This window comes from Trichoderma camerunense (assembly GCF_050948025.1).
Source record: "Trichoderma camerunense strain CBS 138272 chromosome Unknown V8C40scaffold_2, whole genome shotgun sequence".
Lineage (NCBI taxonomy): Eukaryota > Fungi > Ascomycota > Sordariomycetes > Hypocreales > Hypocreaceae > Trichoderma > Trichoderma camerunense.
Window position 1 is genome coordinate 2083118 of NW_028145368.1, and position 25598 is coordinate 2108715.

The 25598-nt window shown below is 50.4% G+C and overlaps 9 protein-coding genes across 9 annotated transcripts; 4 read left to right on the plus strand and 5 right to left on the minus strand.

Moving 5' to 3' along the window:
• Positions 1 to 1220: 1220 nt before the first annotated feature.
• V8C40DRAFT_233504 (aminophospholipid-translocating P4-type ATPase NEO1) lies at positions 1221 to 5957 on the plus strand. Its single transcript, XM_083213380.1, has 3 exons — positions 1221 to 5077; positions 5147 to 5556; positions 5643 to 5957. The coding sequence occupies exons 1-3, from the start codon at positions 1694 to 1696 to the stop codon at positions 5758 to 5760; spliced, it is 3912 nt and encodes a 1303-aa protein (XP_083078102.1). The 5' UTR covers positions 1221 to 1693; the 3' UTR covers positions 5761 to 5957.
• Positions 5958 to 6419: 462 nt separating this feature from the next.
• Positions 6420 to 7965, minus strand: V8C40DRAFT_233505 (cytochrome b5 reductase family protein). Its single transcript, XM_083213381.1, has one exon. It carries the CDS (start codon positions 7876 to 7878, stop codon positions 6580 to 6582), a length of 1299 nt encoding a protein of 432 aa, XP_083078103.1. The 5' UTR covers positions 7879 to 7965; the 3' UTR covers positions 6420 to 6579.
• V8C40DRAFT_233506 (uncharacterized protein) lies at positions 7966 to 9084 on the minus strand. The gene has a single exon (XM_083213382.1). It carries the CDS (start codon positions 8781 to 8783, stop codon positions 8250 to 8252), a length of 534 nt encoding a protein of 177 aa, XP_083078104.1. The 5' UTR covers positions 8784 to 9084; the 3' UTR covers positions 7966 to 8249.
• A 399-nt stretch (positions 9085 to 9483) lies between these two features.
• Positions 9484 to 10998, minus strand: V8C40DRAFT_233509 (sucrase/ferredoxin-like domain-containing protein). The gene is made up of 2 exons (XM_083213383.1): positions 10376 to 10998; positions 9484 to 10278 (listed from the first exon to the last, which is right to left on the minus strand). Exons 1-2 carry the CDS (start codon positions 10814 to 10816, stop codon positions 9568 to 9570), a joined length of 1152 nt encoding a protein of 383 aa, XP_083078105.1. The 5' UTR covers positions 10817 to 10998; the 3' UTR covers positions 9484 to 9567.
• A 682-nt stretch (positions 10999 to 11680) lies between these two features.
• Positions 11681 to 14001, minus strand: V8C40DRAFT_261749 (amino acid transporter; the record flags this gene model as incomplete). The annotated part of the gene is made up of 2 exons (XM_083219297.1): positions 11681 to 11851; positions 11923 to 14001. The coding sequence occupies 2 exons, from the start codon at positions 13999 to 14001 to the stop codon at positions 11681 to 11683; spliced, it is 2250 nt and encodes a 749-aa protein (XP_083078106.1).
• Positions 14002 to 16565: 2564 nt separating this feature from the next.
• V8C40DRAFT_100308 (amino acid permease-domain-containing protein) lies at positions 16566 to 21373 on the plus strand. Its single transcript, XM_083210660.1, has 5 exons — positions 16566 to 17178; positions 17244 to 17781; positions 17840 to 18287; positions 18363 to 19371; positions 19444 to 21373. The coding sequence occupies exons 1-5, from the start codon at positions 16989 to 16991 to the stop codon at positions 21123 to 21125; spliced, it is 3867 nt and encodes a 1288-aa protein (XP_083078107.1). The 5' UTR covers positions 16566 to 16988; the 3' UTR covers positions 21126 to 21373.
• A 1119-nt stretch (positions 21374 to 22492) lies between these two features.
• On the plus strand, positions 22493 to 22728 carry V8C40DRAFT_233520 (uncharacterized protein). The gene has a single exon (XM_083213384.1). It carries the CDS (start codon positions 22509 to 22511, stop codon positions 22719 to 22721), a length of 213 nt encoding a protein of 70 aa, XP_083078108.1. The 5' UTR covers positions 22493 to 22508; the 3' UTR covers positions 22722 to 22728.
• Positions 22729 to 22820: 92 nt separating this feature from the next.
• On the minus strand, positions 22821 to 24212 carry V8C40DRAFT_233521 (CobW/HypB/UreG, nucleotide-binding domain-containing protein). Its single transcript, XM_083213385.1, has one exon. It carries the CDS (start codon positions 24077 to 24079, stop codon positions 22955 to 22957), a length of 1125 nt encoding a protein of 374 aa, XP_083078109.1. The 5' UTR covers positions 24080 to 24212; the 3' UTR covers positions 22821 to 22954.
• A 157-nt stretch (positions 24213 to 24369) lies between these two features.
• V8C40DRAFT_233522 (uncharacterized protein) lies at positions 24370 to 25179 on the plus strand. The gene is made up of 2 exons (XM_083213386.1): positions 24370 to 24753; positions 24861 to 25179. The coding sequence occupies exons 1-2, from the start codon at positions 24456 to 24458 to the stop codon at positions 25046 to 25048; spliced, it is 486 nt and encodes a 161-aa protein (XP_083078110.1). The 5' UTR covers positions 24370 to 24455; the 3' UTR covers positions 25049 to 25179.
• Positions 25180 to 25598: the final 419 nt, after the last annotated feature.

Genomic DNA, 25598 nt, shown 5'->3' on the forward strand with positions numbered 1-25598 from the left:
CGCGGTCTTCTATTCACTGGTAGATGCTTCATGCTCTATTCGCTCTACTATACTCTGTGCTTGCAGCAGGATTTTCCAGTGGCAAACACAAATACTGCTCCCAACAATCCATGCGTATTGACCCTGGGTCTGACAACATATTGTAACTGTACACCTCGGAGAACGGAACACCGTCTTACCCACAGGGCCGCTCTGATATCCTCAACCATATCTGGCCACCTGCCTGCTGAGGCCAGGTTTCACAATCGCCGCGTCCCCACGTTGTCAGCTTTTATCCTCGCCATGGCCATGTCTGCAAGCTAGGATTCAGCCGGGGAGTATCAGCATGGGCAGTTGCAAGCCCGGCTCTCTGAGTCAAACTTTGCGAAGCCCCGCGATTCTCGGGTTGTGTTTTTAACCTGCACTCACTATACAACATCCCTGTGCCACGGGATCGATCCCCGCAGTAGCTCGAGATGCGATGGCCCTCATCAGGAAGGTCTTATTGGCAGCCGACTGACATGTGGTGATTCTCTGTCCATTCGGTGCTGCTATCGCAAAATACATGCATGATGGCGCTGCTACGTCGTGTGTAAGTGTGCATGTATTACACCGTAGCTCTGGCGGGGGAATCAGCAGCGGCACGGCCCAAACGAGGCCTGCGTTGACTCGGCTGCAGATGCTAGGCTACTGAGAAAAGACACGTACGCCGTAACCAAGATGTGCAGTCGGGTATTCTTTCTATTTGGCCAACTCTTTGCCACTCCAAGTAAGTCATGGATGGCTCTTTGTTCTGGCTTTCAAGGTCTTTCAACTATGAGAAGCAACCTGGAAGCTATAGCTACAGAAGGGAGGGATGACGAGATAAAATCTATCGACACAGAGACTCGGGACCTCGCATTGAAGCTATTTTGAACGAGCTGCTTCTACCGTGCTTCATAAAAGTTGTAAACACGTTGACCGAATTCAACGCGGAGTTAATCTTGTAATCTGTACTTATTCCCACCTGATCCGAGCGTTGCTCCCCGGATGCCTAAAGGCTGGACACAGACATGTGATGGCGGCTTCGGGTTCTAGATGACGTGCGATACCGCATTGAAACTGTTATCCATGCACAGCAATGCAGCTACTAGTGCTAGATAGTGTTGTATTACAACTGTAGTCGGATCAACATAAACTGTGCCAATCGTAAGTATAATTGCATCGAGACATGCTAAACATGAAACATCAACTTGTGTCCAGTTTCGCATCCATTGCAATCAATTCCTCTACGAATGTCGGGCTGTCTGTTAGCGCACGTGTGGCGCTGCGTAGGCGCCCCACCCAGGCTCTGACGAAATCCCCTGGCTCCGGGGCTTTAGCGCGAGGCCGCCTTACGTATCCCTTCTGTTTGGTCCGATACAAACAACGACACGATAGCTTCAGGAACTCCTTGCTTTGATAGCAGAATCGCACATGAACAATCGCATATTTCTTTGAGAGTGCGCCAGCCATTGATACACTTATAAGGCCCTTTTGGGCGAGCACCGCGGCTATCCATCAACACACTGAATAATGCTCTCCACCGCATTTCTCCGTCTACCGCTGTAATCCACTCCGATCTGCCTTTTTCTCCCCTCCCCCTGCTCAGGCACGCAGCATGAGCACCCGGCCGCGGTGGCAGCTCTCTCAAAACGCAACTCATCGCCGAGGCCCGGAATCAGCTTGATGCGGGATGCCTCCTTCACCCTCATACCAGTCGCCCGAGTCTCCGTCAAACGATTCCGACTCCGATCTCGATCTTGACATCCAAGAGCTCGACCCCATTTCGACAGAGCCAGCACGCGAAGTGCAACAGAACCATCCGGTAGAAGAACAGAGGGCTTCCAGAATAGCTCTAAGGAACTTGCGTATGGGTGGGCTGCGGCGCACAAAGCGAGATAGTGGATATGGAGACCTCGGTCGGAATCGACAAGACTCAAACGAGCAAGGACAAGACTTAATAGAAGACCATGACGAGCACAGCTCTCGGGACCATTGGTCTGAAGGAGGTGGAAATGGAGAGGACAATGCGCCCTTACTGGGCGATCAGGGCTCGCAGAGCCGAAAACCACCTACGTCCGGACGTTTAGGTTCCGGCATACGACTACTCAGTTTCTTTTCACGAAAGAAGCCCGATGACAGGGAAGCAGAAGAGCAGGCTGAGGATGACGACCCATTGTCTTCTCGAATGGTGGCCGTGGGCTCCATTCAAGCGTCTCGATTCCCGACCAATATCGTTTCCAATGCCAAGTATACGGCAATCACCTTCCTGCCGATAACACTATATAACGAGTTCTCATTCTTCTTCAACATGTACTTTTTGCTGGTTGCGCTATCCCAAGTGATACCAGCCCTCCGAATCGGCTATTTGTCTACGTATATTGCCCCACTCGCCTTTGTTCTTTGCATCACCATGGGAAAGGAAGCCTACGACGATATCGATAGACGGCGAAGGGACAATGAAGCAAATTCCGAAGAATATCATGTACTACAGTTTACGGAACCTGGAAATTACGCAAAGAGTTCAAGACCGCGCAAACCACTGAAATCAGAGACGGTCGGACGCAAGGGCCGAAAGGCGCAAGCCGGGCGTCATGACCTTACCGATATCCAAGAGGATGGGGAACAACCCACTTCAGTTGTTCAGGAAATCAGCCGAAAGTCAAAGGATTTGCGCGTGGGTGACGTTCTCAAGCTTACCAAAGGCCAAAGAGTGCCAGCAGATGTCGTTATTCTACAGTGTCACTCAACGGAGGGAGCTACGGTTGATTCATCCGCTGAACCCGTCGAAGAGGAGGAAGAGGAGACGCTTCTCGCATTCGAAGAAGGGGAGTCTAGCTCCAGTGCCAAGGGCAAAGCGCCCGAGGCACCGGCATCCCAAGACGACGAAGCGAGCAAGGGCCCCTCTGGAGAAACATTCATCAGGACCGACCAATTGGACGGAGAGACGGATTGGAAACTGAGATTGGCGTCTCCGCTTACCCAGGGTATTGCTCTGGAAGAATTTGTCCGCCTTCGCATTACAGCCGGCAAGCCAGACAAGAAGGTCAACGAGTTTGTTGGAACGGTCGAGTTGATGGCTACTAGACAGGCGGCAACCAGCCAGCAAATCATGTCGGACGGCGAAATGAGCAGCGATGCCAGATCAGCAGCGTTGTCCATCGATAACACCGCTTGGGCCAATACTGTCATTGCCTCTCAGGGCACTACCTTTGCAGTCATACTGTACACCGGCCCTCAGACCCGATCCGCGCTTTCCACCTCTCCGTCTCGCTCAAAAACTGGCCTCTTGGAATATGAGATCAACTCTCTGACCAAGATCCTCTGTGCTCTCACGCTGGCCCTATCCGTCATACTCGTCGCCCTTGAAGGGTTCGAAAAGAGTGGCGAAAACGCCTGGTACATCAAGATCATGCGATTCCTTGTCTTGTTTTCGACTATTGTGCCAATCAGCTTGCGAGTAAACTTGGATCTGGGCAAGAGCGCCTTTTCACGATTCATCCAACGAGATCCAGGCATTCCAGGGGCGGTTGTGCGTACAAGCACTATTCCAGAGGATCTAGGACGGATCGAATACTTGCTGAGCGACAAAACTGGCACATTGACCCAGAATGACATGGAAATGAAGAAGATTCATGTCGGAACCGTTTCATACGCCAATGAAGCTATGGATGAAGTCACCTCCTATGTCCGCCAGGCCTTTTACGTCCAGCCCACCACTGACCCTTCGTCTCACGGCGCACTCATTACTCCTTCTTCAGCCATGTCTAATACCGTCAACATAGGAGCCACTCGCACACGACGAGAAATCGGCTCTCGTGTACGGGATGTTGTACTTGCTCTTGCGCTCTGCCACAATGTGACACCGACATCAGAAATTGAAGACGGCAAGGAGGTAACCTCGTACCAAGCATCTTCCCCGGATGAGATTGCTATTGTGAGGTGGACTGAATCTGTAGGACTAAAGTTATCGTACCGTGACCGCAAAGGAATGGTTTTGGAATCCACCGAGACTGGAAAGCCCGTCGTCAAAGTACGGATCCTTGACGTCTTTCCATTTACATCAGAAGGCAAACGCATGGGAATCGTGGTCCAATTTCTCGACAACGTGCACGCCAACCCCGCTCTCGGCAACGGTGAAATTTGGTTCTATCAAAAGGGTGCAGACACTGTGATGAGCTCAATTGTGGCGGCCAATGACTGGCTCGATGAGGAGACGGCCAACATGGCGCGTGAGGGACTGCGAACTCTTGTCGTCGGACGGAAGAAGCTCTCTCATCAGCAGTATCAGGAGTTTGCCTCTCAATATCACGAAGCCTCACTTTCCATCACGGGACGAGATGCCGGGATGCAGCGGGTTGTCTCACGCTACCTCGAGAGCGACCTGGAACTGCTGGGCGTGACGGGCGTGGAGGATAAGCTTCAGAAAGACGTCAAGCCCTCGCTGGAACTGCTACGAAATGCCGGTATCAAGATTTGGATGCTGACGGGCGACAAGGTTGAGACGGCAAGATGTGTTGCCATCAGCTCCAAGCTGGTCGCGCGAGGCCAGTATATTTACACCGTCGCAAAGCTCAACAGAAAGGACAATGCCCAAGAGCATCTGGACTTCCTCCGGAGCAAAACCGACGCCTGCCTGCTGATTGACGGAGAGAGCCTGGCGCTCTTTCTGACGCACTTCCGCATCGAATTCATCTCTATTGCTGTTCTCTTGCCTACTGTGGTGGCTTGTCGGTGCTCGCCGACCCAGAAAGCCGAGGTTGCAAAGCTCATTCGTGAATATACAAAGAAACGAGTGTGTTGCATTGGCGATGGTGGCAACGACGTTTCCATGATCCAGGCCGCTGATGTGGGAGTCGGAATTGTCGGCAAGGAGGGTCGCCAGGCCAGTTTGGCAGCAGACTTTTCGATTGAGCAGTTTTGTCACTTGGTCAAGTTGCTGGTATGGCATGGGCGGAACAGCTACAAGCGCAGCGCGAAGCTGGCTCAGTTTGTCATTCATCGTGGACTCATCATTGCCGTCTGTCAAACTATGTATAGTATAGCTCTGAAGTTTGAGCCTGAAGGCTTGTACAAGGTACGTGAAGCATGGGATTTGCAAAATGATTTGTTCGTTTATTTGTTCTTTAACTAACGTGTGGCACAGAACTGGCTCATGGTTGGTTATGCCACCGTCTACACCGCGGCGCCGGTCCTATCTCTGGTACTAGACAAGGATGTAGACGAAGACCTGGCGAACCTCTACCCTGAGCTCTACAAGGAACTCACCTCTGGCCGGTCCCTGTCCTACCGCACATTCTTCGTCTGGGTCCTGGTGTCCATCTACCAGGGCGGCATGATTCAGGGCCTCTCGCAGATCCTGACTGAGGTAGACAGCAAGAGAATGGTGTCAGTCAGTTACACGGTGCTGGTGCTCAACGAACTTCTCATGGTGGCGATTGAAATCACGACGTGGCATCCTCTGATGATTATAAGCATTGTGGGGACGTTCATCTTTTACATTGGATCGATGCCTTTCCTGGGCGACTACTTTGATCTTGCATTTTTAATTACTTGGTAAGCCTTCTTCCCCTCCTTCATGCATCCTGGTTATTGCCACCCTTTCGAACTGAAGGCTAATCCAATTTCTTTTTTCTCTATAGGGGATTCGTCTGGCGTGTTTTGGCCATTGGATCTATCTCTCTAATTCCGCCGTATGCAGGAAAGCTAATAAGCAGGACGATGAAGCCACCGTCATATAGAAAGGTGCAGAATAGGTGATTTGAGCCATAGTTTTGCAGGTGTATAGAGGGTGCGGAATGGGAGGGCGTATTGGCGAGTTAGCGATTTTGTTATGTGTTGCATACTTAGAGTATCTGTGTGAAGATGTGAACCTCTTTATTATGATAAGTTGCTTGATAAGTACTGAATACCACGAATGGTGGTCCTGTACTCTTGTGAATCTTCTTGTCCTTGCTTATATCTATTATTTATATATATATCTATTATTTATATATATATCTATTATTTATATATATATCTATTATTTATATATATATATATCTATTATTTATATATATATATATCTATTATTTATATATATATATATCTATTATTTATATATAGAGGTTATATTTATTATCAACAGGGTCAGTAAAGCTGCAATAGCTAGGTCAGAGGAAGGCTACGCCCCAGCCTTTGGTTCAAAATCCAGAATCAATCCGTAGCCCAACCCGATCGGCCACAGCCGACTAAGTCAAACCTCGAAGATTCAGGCCACAAAGTATGGCCGATTATTTATATATATATCTATTATTTATATATATATCTATTATTTATATATATATATCTATTATATATATATATATCTATTATTTATATATATATCTATTATTTATATATATATCTATTATTTATATATATATATATATTACATGGTACTGGTTGGCGCTGTCTCAGCTGAGAAGATGGACATGGCGTCCGGTGACAGAGCAAAACGGATTCAATAGATGGCGGTGTTTAACAGATCCATATCTTGAGCTCTCTTTGGCTATTCTATATGTTCGTTTTGTTTTATTTTACATGTACACATGGCTAGAGCTAGAGCTTCAGCACGAGCCAGTCGTCTGCTAACTTTGGGTATCTTCTTTGAAGTTGAGCTGCTACGCCGCCCACCGGTCCTTGAACCTGCTGGCCACCGAGCCATCTCTTGGGTCCAGCATAATGAGCAATGAAGCCGTCCGGGCCCGAAACCATGAAGAGGTTTTTCCCAGCTCCATGCCCGCATTTACAATCGTCTGAACCGGCGGGAGTCTCAAATTCGGACGTCAATTCCAGCAATGCTGAGTCGTGCAGACGGCATCCGGAGCCTATAATAGAACGGTTGGCTAAGAGACGTCGGTCTTGTGCCCCTGAGATGGCATTTCGAAGGTCAGCCTCACGGAACTGCGTCTGTTCCTCGTCAATGGCGACTTGTATTCGCAATCGTTGGCCATACGTCGTCTTCATATCCCTCAGCTGCTTCGCTATGGGGCTAGGGTCCTGGAGTTGGGAATGCAATTCCACCGGCTCGCTGCTATTCGTAACCCAAAACTGCCACCACGAGGGCCGCCGCACCGGGCTGCTGACGCGCTGCAGCTCCTCCCTCTTGCGTATCGCCCAGAGGAGATTTACTTGCGCATCCGGGTTCTTCTCCAGCACTGCCATGGCGACTTGCATAGCTGGGACGACGCCCGTGCCGCCGGCGAGGAAGACGACGTTGTCCATCGCGCCGAGCCTCGCCGTGACGTCGAAGCCTACGTGCGGTCCTCTCAGCCAGACATCGTGGCCGACGCCGAGGCGGCTGAGGTAAGTCGACATTTCGCCGCCTCCTATGGCGCGCACGTAGAAGCGTAGAGATCCATCAGTTGGGTCCTCGGAACTTTGGGGGGGCAGAGGCGTGTAGTGGCGGGCGATTTGGACTTGGGGCTGCTTGAACTCGACGGACCAGAGGGGGTAGCGCCACGAGGATGTAGAAGGAGTGAGATATGGAAGAGAAGGATTTGGAGTGTGAGGCGAGATTGTGAAGATGAATGAGGTTGGGGAAATGGCTTCTCGGGAGGTTATTGTGTAGGGGATGAAGGTTTCTGAGTTGAGGAGGGTGGGTTTAGAGGGTGAGGAGAAGTAGTAGATGGTACCGCCGAGGATGGCCGTGCTGATGAAGATGGGGATTTTCCGTGATTTTTTAACGGGACGGGAGTGAGATTGAGATTGAGATGCGGTGGAATATTGGCGGAGGCATCGTGTAGATGGTGATGCTGTTCTCGTTGTTGTTGAAAAGGCGCTTGTGAGAGACTGAGACGTTCTGAGATGAAAGTGGTTGAGTCTTGCCGCCGAGAGAACGGCTCTCCGGCTTGACATTGGAGGGAATTGACAATTGAAAACGCCAATATTATAAATTTGAGATGTAATATATTCAATTGAATTTTGCTCAACTAACGAATTGTTTGCCGTACAGAGAAGCTTCATCAAGTAGTGAAAATCAGACAACGAAAAAAAAGGTTGAAGGCGAGTCACGTGTTTAGCCTGCGTCCCGACTCTGTCCCTTCTGGTGTAAGTGAATAACCGGATCTCATCAACCACCTTATAAGATTCACCGATATAATATGCTTCCACCCCCAAATCAACAAGATAAAATGCAAAGCAAAATGAGAAACGCCATTTCGCCATCCTAAACAAGCGCAATGCATCCAAAACCTCAAAAATCGCACAAAAGTCGTCATCAATGACAATCACGCAATCAGAATCTCCAGGCTGTTGGACTCATACACGCCCGAGAACTCATCCGGGTTGGACACATCGTCCCAGTCGGCATCGCCAATCTCCTCCTTGGCCCTCTTCCACACGGACATCCAGTGGCCGCTCAGCTTGACCGTCGCCGAGCTGCCCAGCTGGCGCACCGGCACCGGGTGGCGGATGACAATCTCGGCGGTGCGGCTCTCGCCCGGGCCGAGCGTCACGAGGCTGTCGCTGGGGGGCGGCCAGGCGCGCTTGAGGGCGATGGTCGGGTAGGAGAGCGGCTTGGAGGAAGCGGTGCTGTTGTTGCTGCTGTTGTCGCTGTCGTTGCCGTCGGAGGCCGCGCCGCCGGGGACGATGGACAGGTTGCCCGTCTCGAGGATGAGGCCGTCAAAGGGCGACTGGTAGGCGGCGATGGTGACGAGGTGCGGGTTGTTGTTCTTGACGGTGGCGACGATGGTGGGCGGCGTGGTGCTGCCCTGGCTGATGGAGACGTTGAGGCCGGCGAGGGGGTCTGAAGAAGGCATCATGACTGCGGTAGGTTCTCTTTGGAGATTCTTTCTTCTGATTCGTCTTTTCTTCCAGCTCTTCCTTATCGGTGACAAACGTTCAAGAAAAAAAGGCAAATGATTGATTGCGTCTGCTCTCTTTATCTTTATCTGCGTAGCTCGCAGAGAACAACTTCCGAATCGGTCCTTCGCGCTGGCAGAGGCCGAATCCGGCAGCTTATATACATCTCCAGACGGCACTATTCGCCCGGCCGTCCAAAACCCCTAAACGCCTTGCGGTCGATGCATGCAGTCATCAATCAACCTGATGCACGGGCAGTTCAGTGTGGGTCGGCACGAGGGTCCCCTTCGCTGCGCGGTAAGTGTAAGCCCGGGTTCTACTGTACTGTAGGTCGTAATGGCTGCGCTGCACAAGGTGAGATTCCCTTCCGTGATGGATTCTGCCAAGCGGCAAATACGGGGTGTCTAGTTGGTGTAACTGATTCCGGGAGACGGTTGGCGGGAATGCCGAGGAGCAGGATAAGCTGGGGTAGCGCAGCGACTTGCGGGAGCCAATGGCCAATCAATCCGGATGAAGGAATGCAACCGGAATGGCTGCATCTGCAGCTCCGAGTCTAATAATGTTGCACGTTGCGTTGAGGCATGTGAACATGTGAACCACCGATTCCGCCACGTTTTTGCCTTTCCTTTCCCAGCCACGGAATGTCAAAACTACAAAGTGGTCTGATGGTCTTTTTGCATTGGTATATATACTCGTACTAGTAATGTGTATATCTGAGTCTATTTGATACAGAGATCAACGCCGTCACAGCCGCAGGATTCGTCGATGCGCATCAATCCCCCCGCGGAACTTGTCCTCCACAACTCGGCCCCCCATCACCGTCTCTCCCACAATGCCCTCCACATGCTTCGGCTCTACCCTGCCATACCAGATCCCATAGCCTGCCAATGGATGCTTCTCGCCCCCCGCAACCGTATGTCCAGGCGGAATGTAGATGATCACGTTGCCCGCAAACTTGTGACCTCCGATATGGCTAATCAGGCCAACCCTGGCCACCTTGTCGTTGCTGCTCCCCTCTATCTCCAGATTTCCATCCAGACTCCCGATCTGAACAGCTTCGCTCGCAACGTTGAACCCTTGCCTCGCGAGCTTCTCCTCAAACTCATCCCTCAACACAGGTCCCATGGCGCCGCACCGCATGTCTCGTCCACCGTGCCCGCATATCAGCACCAGGACATCCTTGACGTCCTGAACCCCGGGCAACAAGCCCTGAAAAGCCTCCTTTCGAGTCAATCTGTCGCGATGCACAGGTGATAGCCCAGCGTGTGCTGGGTGCAGCTTCTCGGGTAGCAAGAACCCCTTTGCGAGCGCCTTGACGCTGTCAAAAGACACACGCGGCAAGAAAGGCACGTATTTGAAGCTGGGCAGCAAGTAGACCGACGTTGACTGGATCTCCTTCCGGGGCGGCACCGAGCTCGGAAAGGAGGAATTGATGACGGAGATGTGATGGAACGGCTTCACGTAGCAAAATCATATGACCCGTTAGCTATAGTTTCACTTCTCTATGTCTCAGAATTCCCACAAAGGGAGCTTCTTCTCATGTTCCACTTACATCCGTATACTTCCCCCCTCTCCCAAAAAGCTCCTTCAGATCCGCCGCCAGGTTGTCGCCGCTGTTCTCGTCCTCAATCTTGGACACCCAGTCGTCTTTACCCGTGCACACGACGACGTGCTCGGCGTACCCGGCCATGACGCCGTTGAGCGGGTTCTCCCGGTCAATCTCCAGCCCATCCGGCATGGCTGGCGTGTCGGCGCAACTGCATGTCGGCGACGGACAGGTCGAGACGGTGGGAAACGGCGGGGGAGGATGCGGGCGTGTGGATTTCGAGGTGAGGCTTCTTCGTCTTGAGGGTATCGCTGAGGTAATGCTGTGTTGAACTCCGATCCTGGCTTTGGTGCTGAATTGGCGCGGCAACCTCAGCGTCGTCGTCGGCCTCAACGGCATATAGACGGAAACATGCGCATGGACATGGAGAGGCATGCGCAACGACATGCTGGCGACGGACAAAGACAAAGACCAGCGCTCGACATGCTGCTTGATTCCGGAGAAAGAGAGATCCAGATCCAGATCTGCCGGATGCTATGCAGTCCAGTCAGTAATCCCGCCCAATTAGCTGCTCTCCATTATTAGCATGGGTTGGATAAAAGGGAATTAAAAGGTCTCGGAGACCGAGAATGCGGGCTTTTGTTTTTTTTAGTTGAATCCCATCCTCCGGCTCAGCGTTCCCCAATCTCCACTACGGAGCGGCCCCACGGCGCTAGGCTGGGCGGCTACAGGGAGAGAATCCATGGATGACGATTCAAAGGCATCGAAATCGGTAGGTGCTTTTTTCAACTTGAATCCAATCCATGCCCATCGCATGTGATGCTGACTGTTGATGTCATCTAGTCACATGCAACTTGCTGCATCTGCTGTATGGCTTACCGCAGTCACAATTTAGTAGCTGGGAGATTAAGGTAAATGGAAGTGCGCCTATGTATTCACAACTTCACCAGCATAGACAGGTAGGCATAAACATGCTCCCAAGATAATTGATCCCTAATGTATTAAACGAAAAAACAATGAATATGCTGCCAATCGCTCCCTCTCTGTATCTGTACGGTCACCCTCTATCGCAAGTTACCCAATGGCCCACATGTAATTACACAAAATGAATCGTCCTCCTCTATACATAGTCCTTTCAATCTGAATATGTGGTTGTCCAAGCCCAATCCCTCGTCCTAGTTATCCAAAGCCCTAATAAAACATACGAAAAAAACACAAAGTAAATACTTTACCGACTGCTACCTAACTATGTCAAAAACACCACAGGGTGCTCTCTTCCCCCCCCTCCCCCTGTATCAGCACCGTCCAGATTTAAGGACCCCTTCGGTCACAGTATCCAGGAGCCTTAGGTTCTGAGTTGGCCCAGCTCATAACAGTCAAGCTGGTAGTATAAGCCATGGCGATGAAGCCAAAGATACACAGTCCAATGTCAGACCACCTCCAAAGCCTGCTTCGAGCAACGGCCTTGTAGTGAAGCAGGGGCTATGGCAAAGCAAAGTCAGTAAACCATCTTTATACAACAGATACAAGAGAGGAGTATGAATGGAACTCACAGGATAGATGTAGACCAGCGGAATGCAGGCAAAGTTGCCCACGAGCGCAACAAACTTGTCGAGGTTGTCGGCGCCGCCCCAGGCAATAGCTGCACACAGCATGACGACGAAGAAGCGGAAGATGTTCTTCTGCCACTTGATCCAGGGGTTGTACTTGCCGCTCCTAGTAAACAGCTCGGTTTCGACGATACGGATGGCGGGGAAGACCTGCAGCGGCGTCGACAACAGGATAGCCATCGAGTAGAGGAGTTGCACCACATTGACCATGCGGTTGTCTTGCGGCAGGTTGAGGAGAACGACGGTCTGCGTCTTGGAGCCGTACGCGGCGTAGGAAATGGCACCCATGACTGTAAAGAGGACGGTAATGATGATCATAACGAGGAACATGACCTTGGGGAACTTTTCCGGCTGCTTCATCGATTCCTGGATGGGAATGATGAGACCAATGCCTTCAAAGGTAAAGATGGCCGTTCCAATGAAGAGCGTCCAGTCCCGCTGGTTAAACATGATGATGTCGGCAAGACCTTCGGCGGCAAGAGTCAGAACGTCGTAGTAGAAAAGGTATGCAAGTCCAATCAGGATGAAGGCGTCGGCAATCAGGGCCGTGAATCCAAGCTTGCCGATATCTCGCAACAGGGAAAAGGGCAAGAAGACAACCATCTGCATGAGAATCAACATGGGGATGCTGATCGATGTCCGGCAGTCCGTCACAGCCAAGATAAAGGCTTGCAGGTTCTCCGAGGTAAACACAATGTAAGCAGCGACGAATCCGACCTGGCTGAGGACGATGGAAGCCAGAATAACAGCTCGCATCCATTTTCCGTACAGAATACCACCCATGTCACCAAACGAGCCCTCCACCTTGAGTCGCGTTGTGACCAAGAGAACGAAGCAGTAGTAACTTAGCAGGGCTACGCCGAGGAGAACGAGGTTGCTAAAGAGCATGCCACCGTTGAGGTAGGCACGCGGCAAGAACAAGACGCCGGTTCCGACAAAGGACTTGAGCAGCAGCAGAGCAGCGTTCATCTGGCTGTTCTGGCCGCTGCCACCACGCACCTTTCTCCTGCGCTTCTTTTTCGAAGGACCCAACAGCGCGCTGTCTTCCATGGGCTCCTCGTCTTCTTCCTCACCATTATCCTCGCCAGATTGGAAGTATTCGTTGGGGCCGAGGACCTCGTCATCTTCTTCCAGCTCTTCACCGGCAAAATGGCCGTATATAGACAGGAATTCGAGAAAGCTTGAGGTGAACAGTGGTCGGTTGCTGCCAGGGGAATCAGCACCTCCGAAACCATCCTCATGGTGTCCAGAAGGGCTGATGACGTTTCTTCGAAGATGATTCCTTCGGAAACCACCCGGCACCTTAATGGAGTTGATGTCGAGGGTGTCGTTTTCAGGCTCGGGCCTAGAATGATCGAAACTCTTACTTCGCTGCATTCTCGTTCTGGCCTCTGCCTGCTCGGTCCACTTGTAGATCCCCCGTGTCACATCCCCACCTTGCAGACGCAGACTCGAAAACTCATCCTCGTGTAGACCGGTAGTACCAAATCCGAAATCGGCCGTCTGCTTGCCCTTGCCAGTTTCTGATGACGCCTCTGACGTGGGGTTATCCATCTCGCTGGGCTGCACCAGATGCCTCTTGATGATCTCCGGATCTTCATAGGGCACCGCGCTCTCCGCACCAGGGCGGCCTCTCGAGTCAAAGGAGCCGTAGTTTGTCGGTGTGGCAGAGCGGCCAATGCCGGAGGGAGACAGCGGACGGACCGGCGGTGTGCTGACGCGGGCTGGAGGAGTGCCATGTCGCGGCGGTGTTTGGCCCAGGGAGTCGGACAAGGCCGCGGCTAGAGCAGATACACCAGGACCTTGGGCGAAGCTTGAGCCCTCGCCAAGCGCGCCGCCTTCAGGCTTTGCGAATCCGGGACGAGGCGAACCGCTTCTCATCATGGGCGATGAAGATCGCACCGGCTCGGCAAGTCGGGCAGTGACTTCTTCTCGGGGTAGAGATGATGAGAACGCCCGGCCAGGCGAGGATGACATTGCGACGGGATCGGGGGCTAACCCGCTTCTTGAAGGCGAAGACATTGTGATTGCGATACTGAGGTGGCGACCAGGCTTTTGCTAGCTAAAGTAAAGTCGAGTCTCTTATCGCATATCGGTCTGCCGCAGAGGAAGATGCGTCGGTCTGGGAGTGCCAAAGAATGCGGCCCTGATCGCGAGGGAGACTCGGTGACAAACACAAAGCAAAACACGGCAAGATAAGGTTCGGCGGCGTGCAGAGTCAAGACTCGAAGGATAGGATGGCGATCCGAGGTTGCGCTGTATGCTGATGCAGATGCCGCTTGTGTTTGGAGATGCCCGAATTAGGAGATGAAGATGCTGGAAAGAGGAGATGCGGTTGAAGAAAACAGAGCTTGAGGCAAAATGCTGGTGTGAGAAAGGATGAAAGAAGTGCAAGCTATTGGCATTGATTGATTTACTCCGTCAGTGGACGAGCTGCCTGCCAAAAGGTCCTGGCACTAAATGACGGAGCAGCCACACTAGCCGCCTTGGCGAGCAGGAGACGTGGAGAGGTACCGACGAGGTACAAGCATCCAGGCAGCGGGCAGGCAAATGCGCCAGGTACAGCCTCGAGTACAGGTACGTGTCCAAGCACGTGTACAGGCACAGGGCGCGGTAACGGGCAGCGTCCAAATTGCACCGCCCCCAGCGCTCACAGCGGCTACGGTCTGGTGACTGGTAGGGACTCAGCGGCTTGAGCGGTGGGCCTTCAGCGAGGATCCGCTGTGACAACGCAAGATCGGCTCGATTTGCTGCTGGACGGAGGAGCGCCGCCTGAAGGGGCAGCTGAGGCAAAAGGCCTAAATCCCGTAGTCAAGATTCGCACCTGAGACAATCAAACATTGGTAGTGAATTTTGTCCAATCCAACCAGCACGCAATCGTTCATCGAGCGAATAGCCAGCATCAAGAGCCAATAGGCGGGGACCAGACCTAGAAGGGTCTCAGCTCAAAGGACCCTCGGCTCGACGATCCGTCAGTTGGCCGGTTATAAGAGGCCCGGAGTTGGTACAAGCTACAGGTTCGGTTCGTGCTTGATAATTGTGCATGAAGCTTATCGTGAGCCCGGCTTGCAGTGGTATGACTAACAACTTGGCAGATTTGAGACAGCAACGGGCATTGTCCCGCTCGCAATCGGAGAGGCTTGATTGCTCCGTCGGCTATCAAGGGCGAGTTCAAGAACGAATGTGCGGTCACGCTGCGAGCCCTGTGACTCCGTGTCGAATATGATGGAGATAGCACTGACACACGCATCATATTAGACTTATGATGTACTTGCTTAGTACCAGACGAACAATATGACAGACATCTCCGTCAGCGTTTGCCCCCCAAGAAATTCAATTCCCTGCCGGCTTCAGCCACCAGGACCCAAGACCACGCCTCCGGATAAGAGCGGGGAGCTGCTAATTGGACGTTCGGTGCCCGAGCCAGTATCATTTATCACGAGGCTGGACCATGCATTCCGCTGGCTGCTGACGCTGCTTTGACTTGGTGATAACGAGCCATCCATCCATCAAGATCGAGCCAAATACCTATACGAGTAGTCGTCTTCTCAGGTGCCGCAGCCTGCCCATGGGGTAGTTCAGACGTCTGGTCACGCCGAGACGCCTCAAAGCTGCGTCAACACCAATAGGCAGACGGGACGAGCCGATGGTCATGTTAACGACAAGTGCCGCACTAGATGAAGATGATCTCCGTACGATGGGCCTTGGCCTATAAATGGGGTAGTATTAAGAACTGGGCTCTTCGTACTTGCGTTCCTTTCTGCGGCATTATAATGTTGCACTCCTGGTCACCAATAACGATCAATGTGAGCACAAGGAATATTCTTTGCACGACAATGCATTGCCTGGCTCGGAATGCCGTCATGGCGCGTGATAATAGAAGCGGGGCAGCCAGGATGATCGCCGCGCATATGCATGACAGGCTCTGCCTCTCTACGAGTATGCAATGATAAGATGAGGCTGCTACTGTTCTATGGATTGAGTGATATTTGCAGAGTCCTCGCTATGCGTTGGGCTCGGATTCATACTGGGGAATGCAGTCGGTGTTGACGACATGCTGCAGCCCTGCCGTTGCATCGAGAATAGCCATGCCTGGCTTATAACACTGGTCAAGTAGCCGACAAAAAGCTCCCGACAGCTTGCCTGCAAATCAAGTTCTATCGAGTCCCGCAAGAGCCGGCTGAAGATCATCTTTACTTGCCCTAGAATGACGACCACCTCCATCCCACCACTGCGGAGCCAAAGGAGCTTACGATTCTCACCTGATCTCTATGGTTTCCGAACGAGAGACTTATACAGTATCAACGGTGAAGCTAGCCAGCTTAGCACTAAAGTCTAGCAGTAGTGCTTCGGCCAAGCTCAAGTTATCCGTCCACGGCGCCAGGTCAACCATCAGACAGCAAACGAAATCAGATTTGCCCAAAGCAGGATCCGTTCGCCCAAGAAACAAAGGCCTGATGCAATATTGTCCTTGCAAAGGGACAGATAGTCATTATGTGACAAGACGTGCATATTCTCCATGCAACAGAACATCTTCAAACCTGATTTAGCGGCAGCTTTACATACGAAATCCCAGCACGATGGCGTCGATGGCTCTCCCATTTAGCTGCCCCGCCGCAGATCCCAGAACCCTTGGCATGACGCCGGCCTTTGGTCGATGTGAACGGTATTGGCCGCCGTTATTATTTTAGTTTATTGCCTGGAGATTGATATTGCCGTGATCGCCGTCGTAGTTTTGCTCGGGCTGTTTTGATGACCTCTCCCAACAACCTTCACCAGAGGCGGTGGATAACGTTCGCTGCATTTGCCTCTTTCTCTTCTCTTTCCGCCCCAACTGCCTCAAATTAAATGAATTAAATGACACTTTATGCTGTGGTCAGGTTTCACATGAAAGACTGATCTAGGTACGGAGTGCGAGGAGGGAGGCTCCGTGGAATTTGTCGCCAGTGGCCTGCACTTACAAGATCGTTACGCGACATAACAGCCTCACAGCGATCATCGTATCACCCATGCCTCATCAATCGTCGGAAAGAAAAGGATCCTTGGTAATGACCATGGAGCCTGCAAAGGTTGCTGGCGGCAGCAAATTAGGCACCGTATCTGGTGTCTACATCCCCGTCTATCTCAATATTCTGAGCATCCTCATGTTCCTTCGATTTGGCCATATCTTGGGACAGATTGGTTTCATTGGCATTCTAGGTGAGCAGCAAGTAAGAAACGGGGGATGTTATGGCGCTCAGTTCCAACCAGTCTCGTCACACCAGGTCTTCTTCTCTCCGCCTATTGCATCGATCTTCTCACGGTCCTATCGCTCTCCGCTATTGCATCTAATGGCGAAGTCAAGGGCGGAGGTGCTTACTACCTGATTTCCAGGTCTCTTGGCCCGGAATTCGGCGGCTCTATCGGCATCTTGTTCTATCTGGCCCAGGCTCTGAATACTGCAATGAACGTTGTTGGTCTCATTGACTGCATCAGACTCAACATGGGGTCTAGCTTCCCTCAGGGCTATTGGACTGGCTATGGGCTTCAGACAGCTGCCTTGATGTTATGCACAGCTCTTTGCCTACTTGGCTCTTCAACATTTGCAAAAGCCTCGAATGCGCTGCTCATTGTTCTCACCTTTGCCATCATCAGCATTCCAGTATCTGCCATTTTCAAGGCGCCATTCGAAGACGCGGCGGCTGGCATCAAGTTTACAGGCATTAGCGTCGATACACTTATTGGAAACTTTGTCCCTCGGGTCTCTGAGAGAAGTTATGAAGGCGTCAAGACCTTTCGGGATCTCTTTGGTGTTCTCTTCCCGTGAGTACCTCCTTGCCCCCAGTATCCGCTCATATCAGCTAATTCAGTCTATATAAAGAGCCACTTCCGGGATATTTGCTGGGGCTTCCATGTCTGGTGATTTGCGAAATCCGAGCAAGGCTATTCCAAATGGAACATTATGGGCCACTCTTACAACATTCATTGTCTATTTTACCGTCATCCTATCAATGGCCGCAGCCATCACTCACGAATCTTTTTTAGCCAATGATAATATCATTTCTCTGACAAGTTTATACGCCCCTATAATCTTGGCCGGCGAGTGTGCTGTTACCTTCTTTTCGGCTCTCATGGGTGTCATCGGCTCAGCCAAGTTATTTCAGGCACTTGCCCGTGATCAGCTTCTCCCAGGGCTGTCACTCTTCGGGAAAGGAACTAGACATGGCGATGAGCCCATCTTTGCCATATTTTTGACATACTCTATTGCTCAAGTTGCCCTTTTCGCAGACTTGAATCAAATTGCTACATTCATCTCCATGGGTTATCAGGTCAGTGCATTGAAACATCCATGTCCTGATTCTACTCCTTGTTACACTCGGTTGATAAGCTAACAAGTTGAATAGATGACATTCTTTGTCATGAACCTAGCTTGTTTCCTTTTGAAAATCGGATCTGCTCCTAATTTCAGGCCCAGTTTTCAGCTTTTCAGTGCACAAACTGCATTTGTTGGGAGTTTCTTATCTGCAGCCGCCATGTTCTTCATCGATGAGGCGTATGCTTCAACCGCAATCTGCGCTCTCATTCTAGTGTTTTTGCTAATTCATTACCTCTGCCCACCTAAGCACTGGGGTGATGTCTCTCAGAATCTCATCTACCACCAGGTTAGAAAGTATCTATTAAGGCTAAAGCCCGAGCACATCAAGTTCTGGAGGCCGCAAATCATTCTCCTCGTCAACAACCCGCGGCGACAGACTAGGCTGATCCAGTTCTGCAATTCACTGAAAAAAGGTTCGCTTTATATCTTGGGCCATGTTATCGTGACGGACGACTTCAATACCGGAGTCCACGAGGCGAAGCTACAACAAGCAGCTTGGACACGCTATATATCCGAATTTTCCAAGATCAAAGCGTTTGTACAGCTGACAATGTCGCCATCCATAAACTGGGGCATTCGGAATCTCATTCTGTCGTCTGGTCTAGGGGGCATGCGGCCCAACATTGCCATTATGGGATTTTACAACATGGACGACCTACGAAGATCTAGTCATCGATTAAGGGTGCCAGATATTCCAATGGCCCCCGCCTCCAAAATGAATCGACCACCGAAATATCAGGGGAAAGCGACCTCAAGGCCTCGTGGTGATACATCGGCTCGCCTGTTAGAAGGGTTCTTACCTACCGATGCAATTCGTACTGAGGACATGATGTCCCCGGCAGAATATATGACCGCTTTGGAAGACTTGGCTCTGTTGTATCGGCTGAATGTAGCTGTTGCGTATGGATTTGATGATCTGGAGACGCCCCGAAAGGACGAAGCCAGCGCAAAGAAGTATATCGATCTGTGGCCTATCCAAATGTCCGCCGAGGTTTCATCCCAGGGAAAGAATATGTTGACTTCTAATTTCGACACCTGTAAGTTTAGCCAAGTTTTCTTCTCTCATGATAATCTCTCTTTGAGCTTTAGATATAACTAACTTGGTACAGATACTCTCATTCTCCAACTAGGTCATATTCTCCGCAGCGTCCATACTTGGAAACGAGGCTATACGATAAGAGTCATGGTGTTTGTCGAATACGAAAACGAAGTTGAAGAAGAGATGGCCCGAGTCCGGGCACTTTTAGAGAAGCTACGTATCGACGCTGAAGTACGAGTCTTTTGGCTAGCTTGCGGCCAATTGGACATGTATGAGCGCATCATCAACGGCAGGAGCAGCAATCTCGACTGTGAGATTATCGTCGGTGATGCATTAAGAGATGAAGAGTGGTGGAATGATTTGGAAGACTTCCGTGGGAAAACCGAAGCCATGTCGTTGAGCCAAGAGTTTACACATATGGCGCAAATTCTTACCTCAACCGCTGGAAGACCTGGAGTCTACAATCCACATGAAGAAGTAGAGTCACGGCGGAGGCGTTCCAGTGTCATGAATCTTCCTGGTATACCCAAGCGACCAAATATCGGCTCGCTCACAAAGATGGGATTAAATATCGGGATGCACACTCATCACCTGAACGAAGAGGTCTTTGAGGATTCTGATTCGGAATACGAAAGTGGCAGCGATACAGACACCATTAGTACGACAGGCTCTGTAATAGATCCATTGTCGCCAGAGATGTCATCTTCGAACCGTCCTCGGATGCCACGAACACCTCCCAGGATGCGCGAAAACGGTGCCTTCGGTCAGGCGTCTAGGCCAGGACCTCAATCATATGGTACCATGTCAAGATCTCATGCCTTTTCACAAACACAAAGCAGACACGATTCGGTCATCATTCCAGCATCCATGAGAATTCCCGTGGTCGATTTAGACGCCACGCCACGAGCAAATAACCGACAGAGGAGCAGCTTCAAAATCGAAATTAAAAGCATAGAGTCCTTTCCAAATCTAGATCAGTTAGCAATCCCTGAATCACGGCACAACACTTTCCCGACAAGCAGCCCTACAAAATCCTCCAGCGACAGATATTCAGGAGACGACGATACATCAACACCCCGACCGGGTCTATCGCGACAGTCATCTGCCGCCCGATTTTCAAGCCGACCCGTTCCAGAGATGAGAATCACCACGGAAGAGGGAGGCTCAAGGATTGGCTTTGCCACCACCAATTCCTCGAGCCCGGGAACCCCTAAAACAGACCGTCCGTCGTTCTCTCGGCAGTCTTCTCTAGGTAAATTTTCTGCGCAGCCACTAGCTGAACCGAGGAGAAACTTTGGGGGAGGTGTGCGGGCGATTTCGTACACCGAGCAGCCGACGTATTATTCGCGGGCAAGCACACAGCCTCGCTATCACTCTCGACGAGAATCCCAGTCTTCCAACTTTGGACAGGGAGACGTCAGCTTAAATATCCCCGAGCTTATACAATCACATAGACTTGATGCCGAAGCAAGTCAAGAAGATGGTGCTCCTTACTCGGCACAAGGCGGCGTTGCTTTGTCGTTCAACGACCTACCCAGTCGAGCGCAACACCTGATTCTCAACGAGCTGATGCGACAGAATTCTAAACAAACGGCCGTTCTCATGACCACGTTGCCGATTCCGATTGAGGGAACGTATTTGGACAATGATAGAACGATTCAGTACCTTTCAGATGTTGAGTTGCTGTGTCATGATCTTCCACCTACTCTTTTGGTGTTGAGCAATAACATGACGGTCACAGTGAGCTTGTAATGAAAAATTCACCGGGGTTTCATTTGACGGATTGTATAATGGGAATAAATTGCACTAGCATTAGCAGGCGTTGAATCTCTTTCTTTTTTTTAAAAAAAAAAGAACATTCGTTCGTTATCATGATCGTTCATAACGCACATATATACAAATCGCTTCTCTCTGCCGGGTAGCTCACTCGACATTTGATATTAGCCGCTTCTTGTCCATTATTTGCACAGCAGTTCATACTCAAGACTATGAAAAATATAAGAGTTCATTTTTCATATCATGAATAAGCTGTTCAGGAATAAAATCTTGAATGCGTGCCAAGTGTTGTGAATGAACAAAGAAAGGGACGCTGTTCAAGCTCATTGTTTAGGAGACCAGCCGCATGATCTCCCGCCAAGATCAAACAACGACTTTATCTGCAACCGCCTCATATTTCCCCCCATCAAAAATTTATTCTCTACTTAAGAAGAAGAAAGTAAAGAAGATGACACCGAAATCCCCTTGGAAATGCCGCATGCCACAGAGAAACATCGCAAAAAATCGTCCCGTGCAGTAGAGAGGACGCAAGAATTCCGCATGGTCCATTTCCCCGACAAACCCCTAAAAAGGTACGCACAAATCCCCAGCAAAGAACATTGCAAAAGCATGCTAGAGGCCTGGAGGACTGGCAAGGCGCAGCCGCCGATTATGCGTAGCAGAAGAACGAGTCGGGATCTTGAGAAGGAGACGGAGTGTGAAAGAAGAGAGCATCAAGTGAATTACGAGAACCAGAGTTTGAGACAGCCGCCGATTATGCGTCGCAGAAGAAGGTGCCGGGATTTTGAGAAGGAGACAGAGTGTAAAAATGGGATTCGACTGGAACTGGAGAAGACGGAATATCAAGAGAATTGCCAGAGTCAGAACCTGAGACAGAGACGGGGAATTCAGACGGAGTTGAGGTTGAATACGACTTGTGGCCAAACGGCGGAAGATGGCTTCAGATATAGAATCCTGGCAGAACCTCAATATGTATCTCAGCAAACTCTTCTACCGAGAACGACTTACAATCCTCAGTCCATGACGAAAACTTCACAATCATATCGAGATACATCTCCGTCACCAGTGTCATCATCCATCGTATATACCTCTAGTCCACCAACGCAATCCTCTACAGTATGTTCTCAAAGCCCAGCCCCATTCACATGCCCCCTCTGCCGTTCTCAATCAAGAGACAACCATGACGGCCTCTGCAACACCTGCAAAGAAGAATTCACAATGTCAGCCAGCAGTAGTTTCTACGAAGATGACGAGAGTATCCTACATTCCTCTGCATATTTTCCCCAGCATCTTGCTTCAAAGTCACGTTGTTCATACTCTAGTTCAGTGTACTCGCTGGATATGAGCTCCACAGACGACATGGAATCCACAGTATCTCCCATATTGCTAGATGTTGCCGATGATCCAACATTGTCTGTGCCGCTATGTTGGATGATAGGGGACGAAAATATTCCAGGACCCAATAAGAGTGGACCAGCAAGTTATCAGAATCAGAATAGAAGAGCATCAGTCGAAAAGGAACAATTGGATTTGTATGATCTCGATTGGGCAGATTATTATTTCGATAGATGAAGGCAACTTTGTTCTTAAGAATGGTATAAGGAGAGAGCTATCATAGTAATTGTTGCCCCTACATAATACGGCACAGCACATACATAATATTAGGAGTTATTTGGCAAAGAAAGCGTGTTTAATATATATACCATATTCTATTTTTCCAATAAACTGCGTTTATATCTCGTGTCATTCCCAGTCGTCCGTCTAAAACTCTTCAAATCATCACGTCGTCTATATCAAAACCATCTCTACAATATCCTCTTAACAACCAACTCCCCTCTATCCTCGCCCTCTAATTCTATCAAACCGCCAGCCTCTATCCTCTTCTTCCACTTATTACTCTCGTATCGTGCCAATATCATCGTTAGCCGTAGTACAACGCCGTTGCTCGAAGAATGTTCCTCAGCGCTCTCAGCAAGAGGCGTAAACGTCCATCGACCAAATGCCCAGTTCAAGATGTACCGGCCACGAGGATGGGGTTCGGGCTGCGGTACATCTGGGTCGGAGTTTTTGGGTGTTGATGAGAGTGTGAGGACGGATTTGATGCGGTATGCCTCGTCTTTGGGAGCCAACTTGAGAAAATTGAGCAGCTTATCCGTTGAGACGGCAGCGCCACTGTCGCCTTTGAGCTCGACTGAGAGGACTTCGACCTCGCTTTGGTGACTGTGGCTGTGACCGTGACCATCGCCGTTCGTTTGGTGATCGTGATTATGCTCTCCGCCGACTTCGACTTCCGTCAACTCCCTGGCCAGGCCTCCATCGATGCCAAACACGACACCAATGTCAACCAAACCCTTGTCACTCTTAACACGGGCCACATCCACATCCAAATCGCCCACTCTATCCAAGCATTCGTCGTATCGGTCCTCCCCTGCAGTCTCCCATTTGTTAAACACAATGAGGTCGGTATATCGCGCCTGAATCTTTGCCGTATAGCTCGTGTCCTCGTAACCCTTCCAATTCTCGACGTCAATGACGCTGATGACTCCATCAAGCACATATTTGCCCGTATCTCTCGCGATTCGGTTAACTTCCAGCGCTAGGGTCGCCGGGAACGCAGACCCGCTCGTCTCGATGATGATGCGATCTGGTGCGACGGTCTTTTCGAGTTCTCCAAGCGCGGGGCCGAGCTGGCCTACGAGGTTGCAGCAAATGCATCCGTTGAGCAATTCTTGGACGCCGGAGATGGCTGAGCTGGAGGCTAGCTGGGAGTCTACCGCAAGGTCGCCAAACTCATTCTTTAGAAGGGCGAGTTTGTATGAGGGATTCTGGGCACGGAGTTGGGGAATGAGGTTGAGAATGAGGGTCGTCTTGCCAGAGCCCAGGAATCCGGTGACGATGGTAATCGGGATTGGGGCGATTTGTGAACCCATTATGGAAGAGGGTGTGTATCTCGTTTGTCTATATCGAATCAAACAAATGAAATTATATAATAGATATAAGGAAAGAGAAAGAAACCCAGTATTCAATGTCTAGTTTGTTGTCGCGGAGAAAAATATCGCTGCTTGTCAATCATCACATGGAAGAGGAAACGGATGATTTCCATTCCTTATCTTATCGGCGCCGTTCGCGGACCCCCCGAAAGCCTTAGCAGCAGCGCTAAAACCAGCCGCTATAATTCCCGACAGCAGCAGGCCAAGACCTCTGTATCTCCTCCACTGTTGTCACTGATCTACAGTACACCCAGCCAAAGTCTCAAATCTTGACGTCACATTTCGCTGTAAGATCGAAAGTCTAAAAGCGCCAGCCATGACATCGTTTAAAGAATCCAAGGTCGGCAAAGTCGCAATTGACGTTACGACTTCTGGCCTCTATTTGATCTTTATTCTCTTTAATGTTCTCAGAGACCAATACGACAAAGTCAACTACATGATGAGCTCCCCCAAGAAGAAGAACGACAACAACAACAACAACAACAACAACAACATCCCGGAGGCACCACAGCCGCCGACTTTCAAGGAGCAGCTCGACCAGGAGGCGATCGATAGCCGAGTTCACCAGCATGAGAGCGAAGAACACTCGACAGTAAAGGATATTGTGGATAAGAGTGAGTTTTGTTTCTTTTTACTACTCTCAACACAAAGAGTTGAATAGTCACAAGATGGTGGCTCTTCGATTTACATCTGACATCTAAAGCTAACTTGCGCGCAACAGTATCGCATGCCATTCCTGCTGTCGCCCCTCTCATCGGTGGATCAAATCCAGAGCACAAAGAGGAGGAGCATAAAGAAGTGCCTCCGGGGCCTCCTACTCGACCAGAGCATGATACCCAGATTGAAGAGTTCGTGAGGGAGCAGCATCGAAGCAACGGCATCGAGAATCTGAGCGAGGGAAAGTCGTGATGGATTCATCCACGCTCTCGGTTCAGCAGACCTGCTTCATGTACCAATAGCCATCAAGCTTTTACTTTCTTTTTGCTTTAATACAGTGAAACCTGCAGCTACTATGCAGGCTCTTTACAGATAATCTGTGACATTTGCGTCATAGATGATGCCTTCGTGCTACCAGACATTTCTGCCCTTCACTCGCACTCAACCCATCACGAGCACAATTCCCCAAAGAATCTCAAGGCACTACACGATGCGAGGCAGCCAATTTTCCAGCTGAACAAACAAAACATCCGAGGGAACTTCAAATCGTCCCAACAAAATGCATCTGTTTAGCAGCTGATAGATTGCACAGCCCCTCATTCAGCTCTTCAGCTCTTCAGCCGCACTTTAGCACTACAGCAAGGGCGCATTACACGAACGCACACAAAAGGGAAAATTATTCCCGAGCTTTGGAAAAAGCTGGCATGTCCCCCCTTCTTGGCGTCTACCGCCCACTGATTAAAAAACGTAGCGGCAGACTTCCTATATCCAAGGGTTTTACTCTTCTGAGCGTTTCCCACGA

Bases quoted from the DNA above. Each gene is read 5' to 3' on its own strand.
- V8C40DRAFT_233520 (XM_083213384.1), top strand. From the start codon at position 22,509: ATGGAATCCACAGTATCTCCCATATTGCTAGATGTTGCCGATGATCCA.
- V8C40DRAFT_233522 (XM_083213386.1), top strand. From the start codon at position 24,456: ATGACATCGTTTAAAGAATCCAAGGTCGGCAAAGTCGCAATTGACGTT. The intron at 24,754-24,860 runs GTGAGTTTTGTT...TGCGCGCAACAG, and splicing joins AAAGGATATTGTGGATAAGA to TATCGCATGCCATTCCTGCT.
- V8C40DRAFT_233504 (XM_083213380.1), top strand. From the start codon at position 1,694: ATGCCTCCTTCACCCTCATACCAGTCGCCCGAGTCTCCGTCAAACGAT. The intron at 5,078-5,146 runs GTACGTGAAGCA...CGTGTGGCACAG, and splicing joins AGCCTGAAGGCTTGTACAAG to AACTGGCTCATGGTTGGTTA. The intron at 5,557-5,642 runs GTAAGCCTTCTT...TTTTCTCTATAG, and splicing joins CTTGCATTTTTAATTACTTG to GGGATTCGTCTGGCGTGTTT.
- V8C40DRAFT_233506 (XM_083213382.1), bottom strand. From the start codon at position 8,783: ATGATGCCTTCTTCAGACCCCCTCGCCGGCCTCAACGTCTCCATCAGC.
- V8C40DRAFT_100308 (XM_083210660.1), top strand. From the start codon at position 16,989: ATGCCTCATCAATCGTCGGAAAGAAAAGGATCCTTGGTAATGACCATG. The intron at 17,782-17,839 runs GTGAGTACCTCC...GTCTATATAAAG, and splicing joins CTCTTTGGTGTTCTCTTCCC to AGCCACTTCCGGGATATTTG. The intron at 18,288-18,362 runs GTCAGTGCATTG...CAAGTTGAATAG, and splicing joins TCATCTCCATGGGTTATCAG to ATGACATTCTTTGTCATGAA.
- V8C40DRAFT_233509 (XM_083213383.1), bottom strand. From the start codon at position 10,816: ATGTCGTTGCGCATGCCTCTCCATGTCCATGCGCATGTTTCCGTCTAT. The intron at 10,279-10,375 runs GTAAGTGGAACA...TGCTACGTGAAG, and splicing joins GAGGGGGGAAGTATACGGAT to CCGTTCCATCACATCTCCGT.
- V8C40DRAFT_233505 (XM_083213381.1), bottom strand. From the start codon at position 7,878: ATGTCAAGCCGGAGAGCCGTTCTCTCGGCGGCAAGACTCAACCACTTT.
- V8C40DRAFT_233521 (XM_083213385.1), bottom strand. From the start codon at position 24,079: ATGGGTTCACAAATCGCCCCAATCCCGATTACCATCGTCACCGGATTC.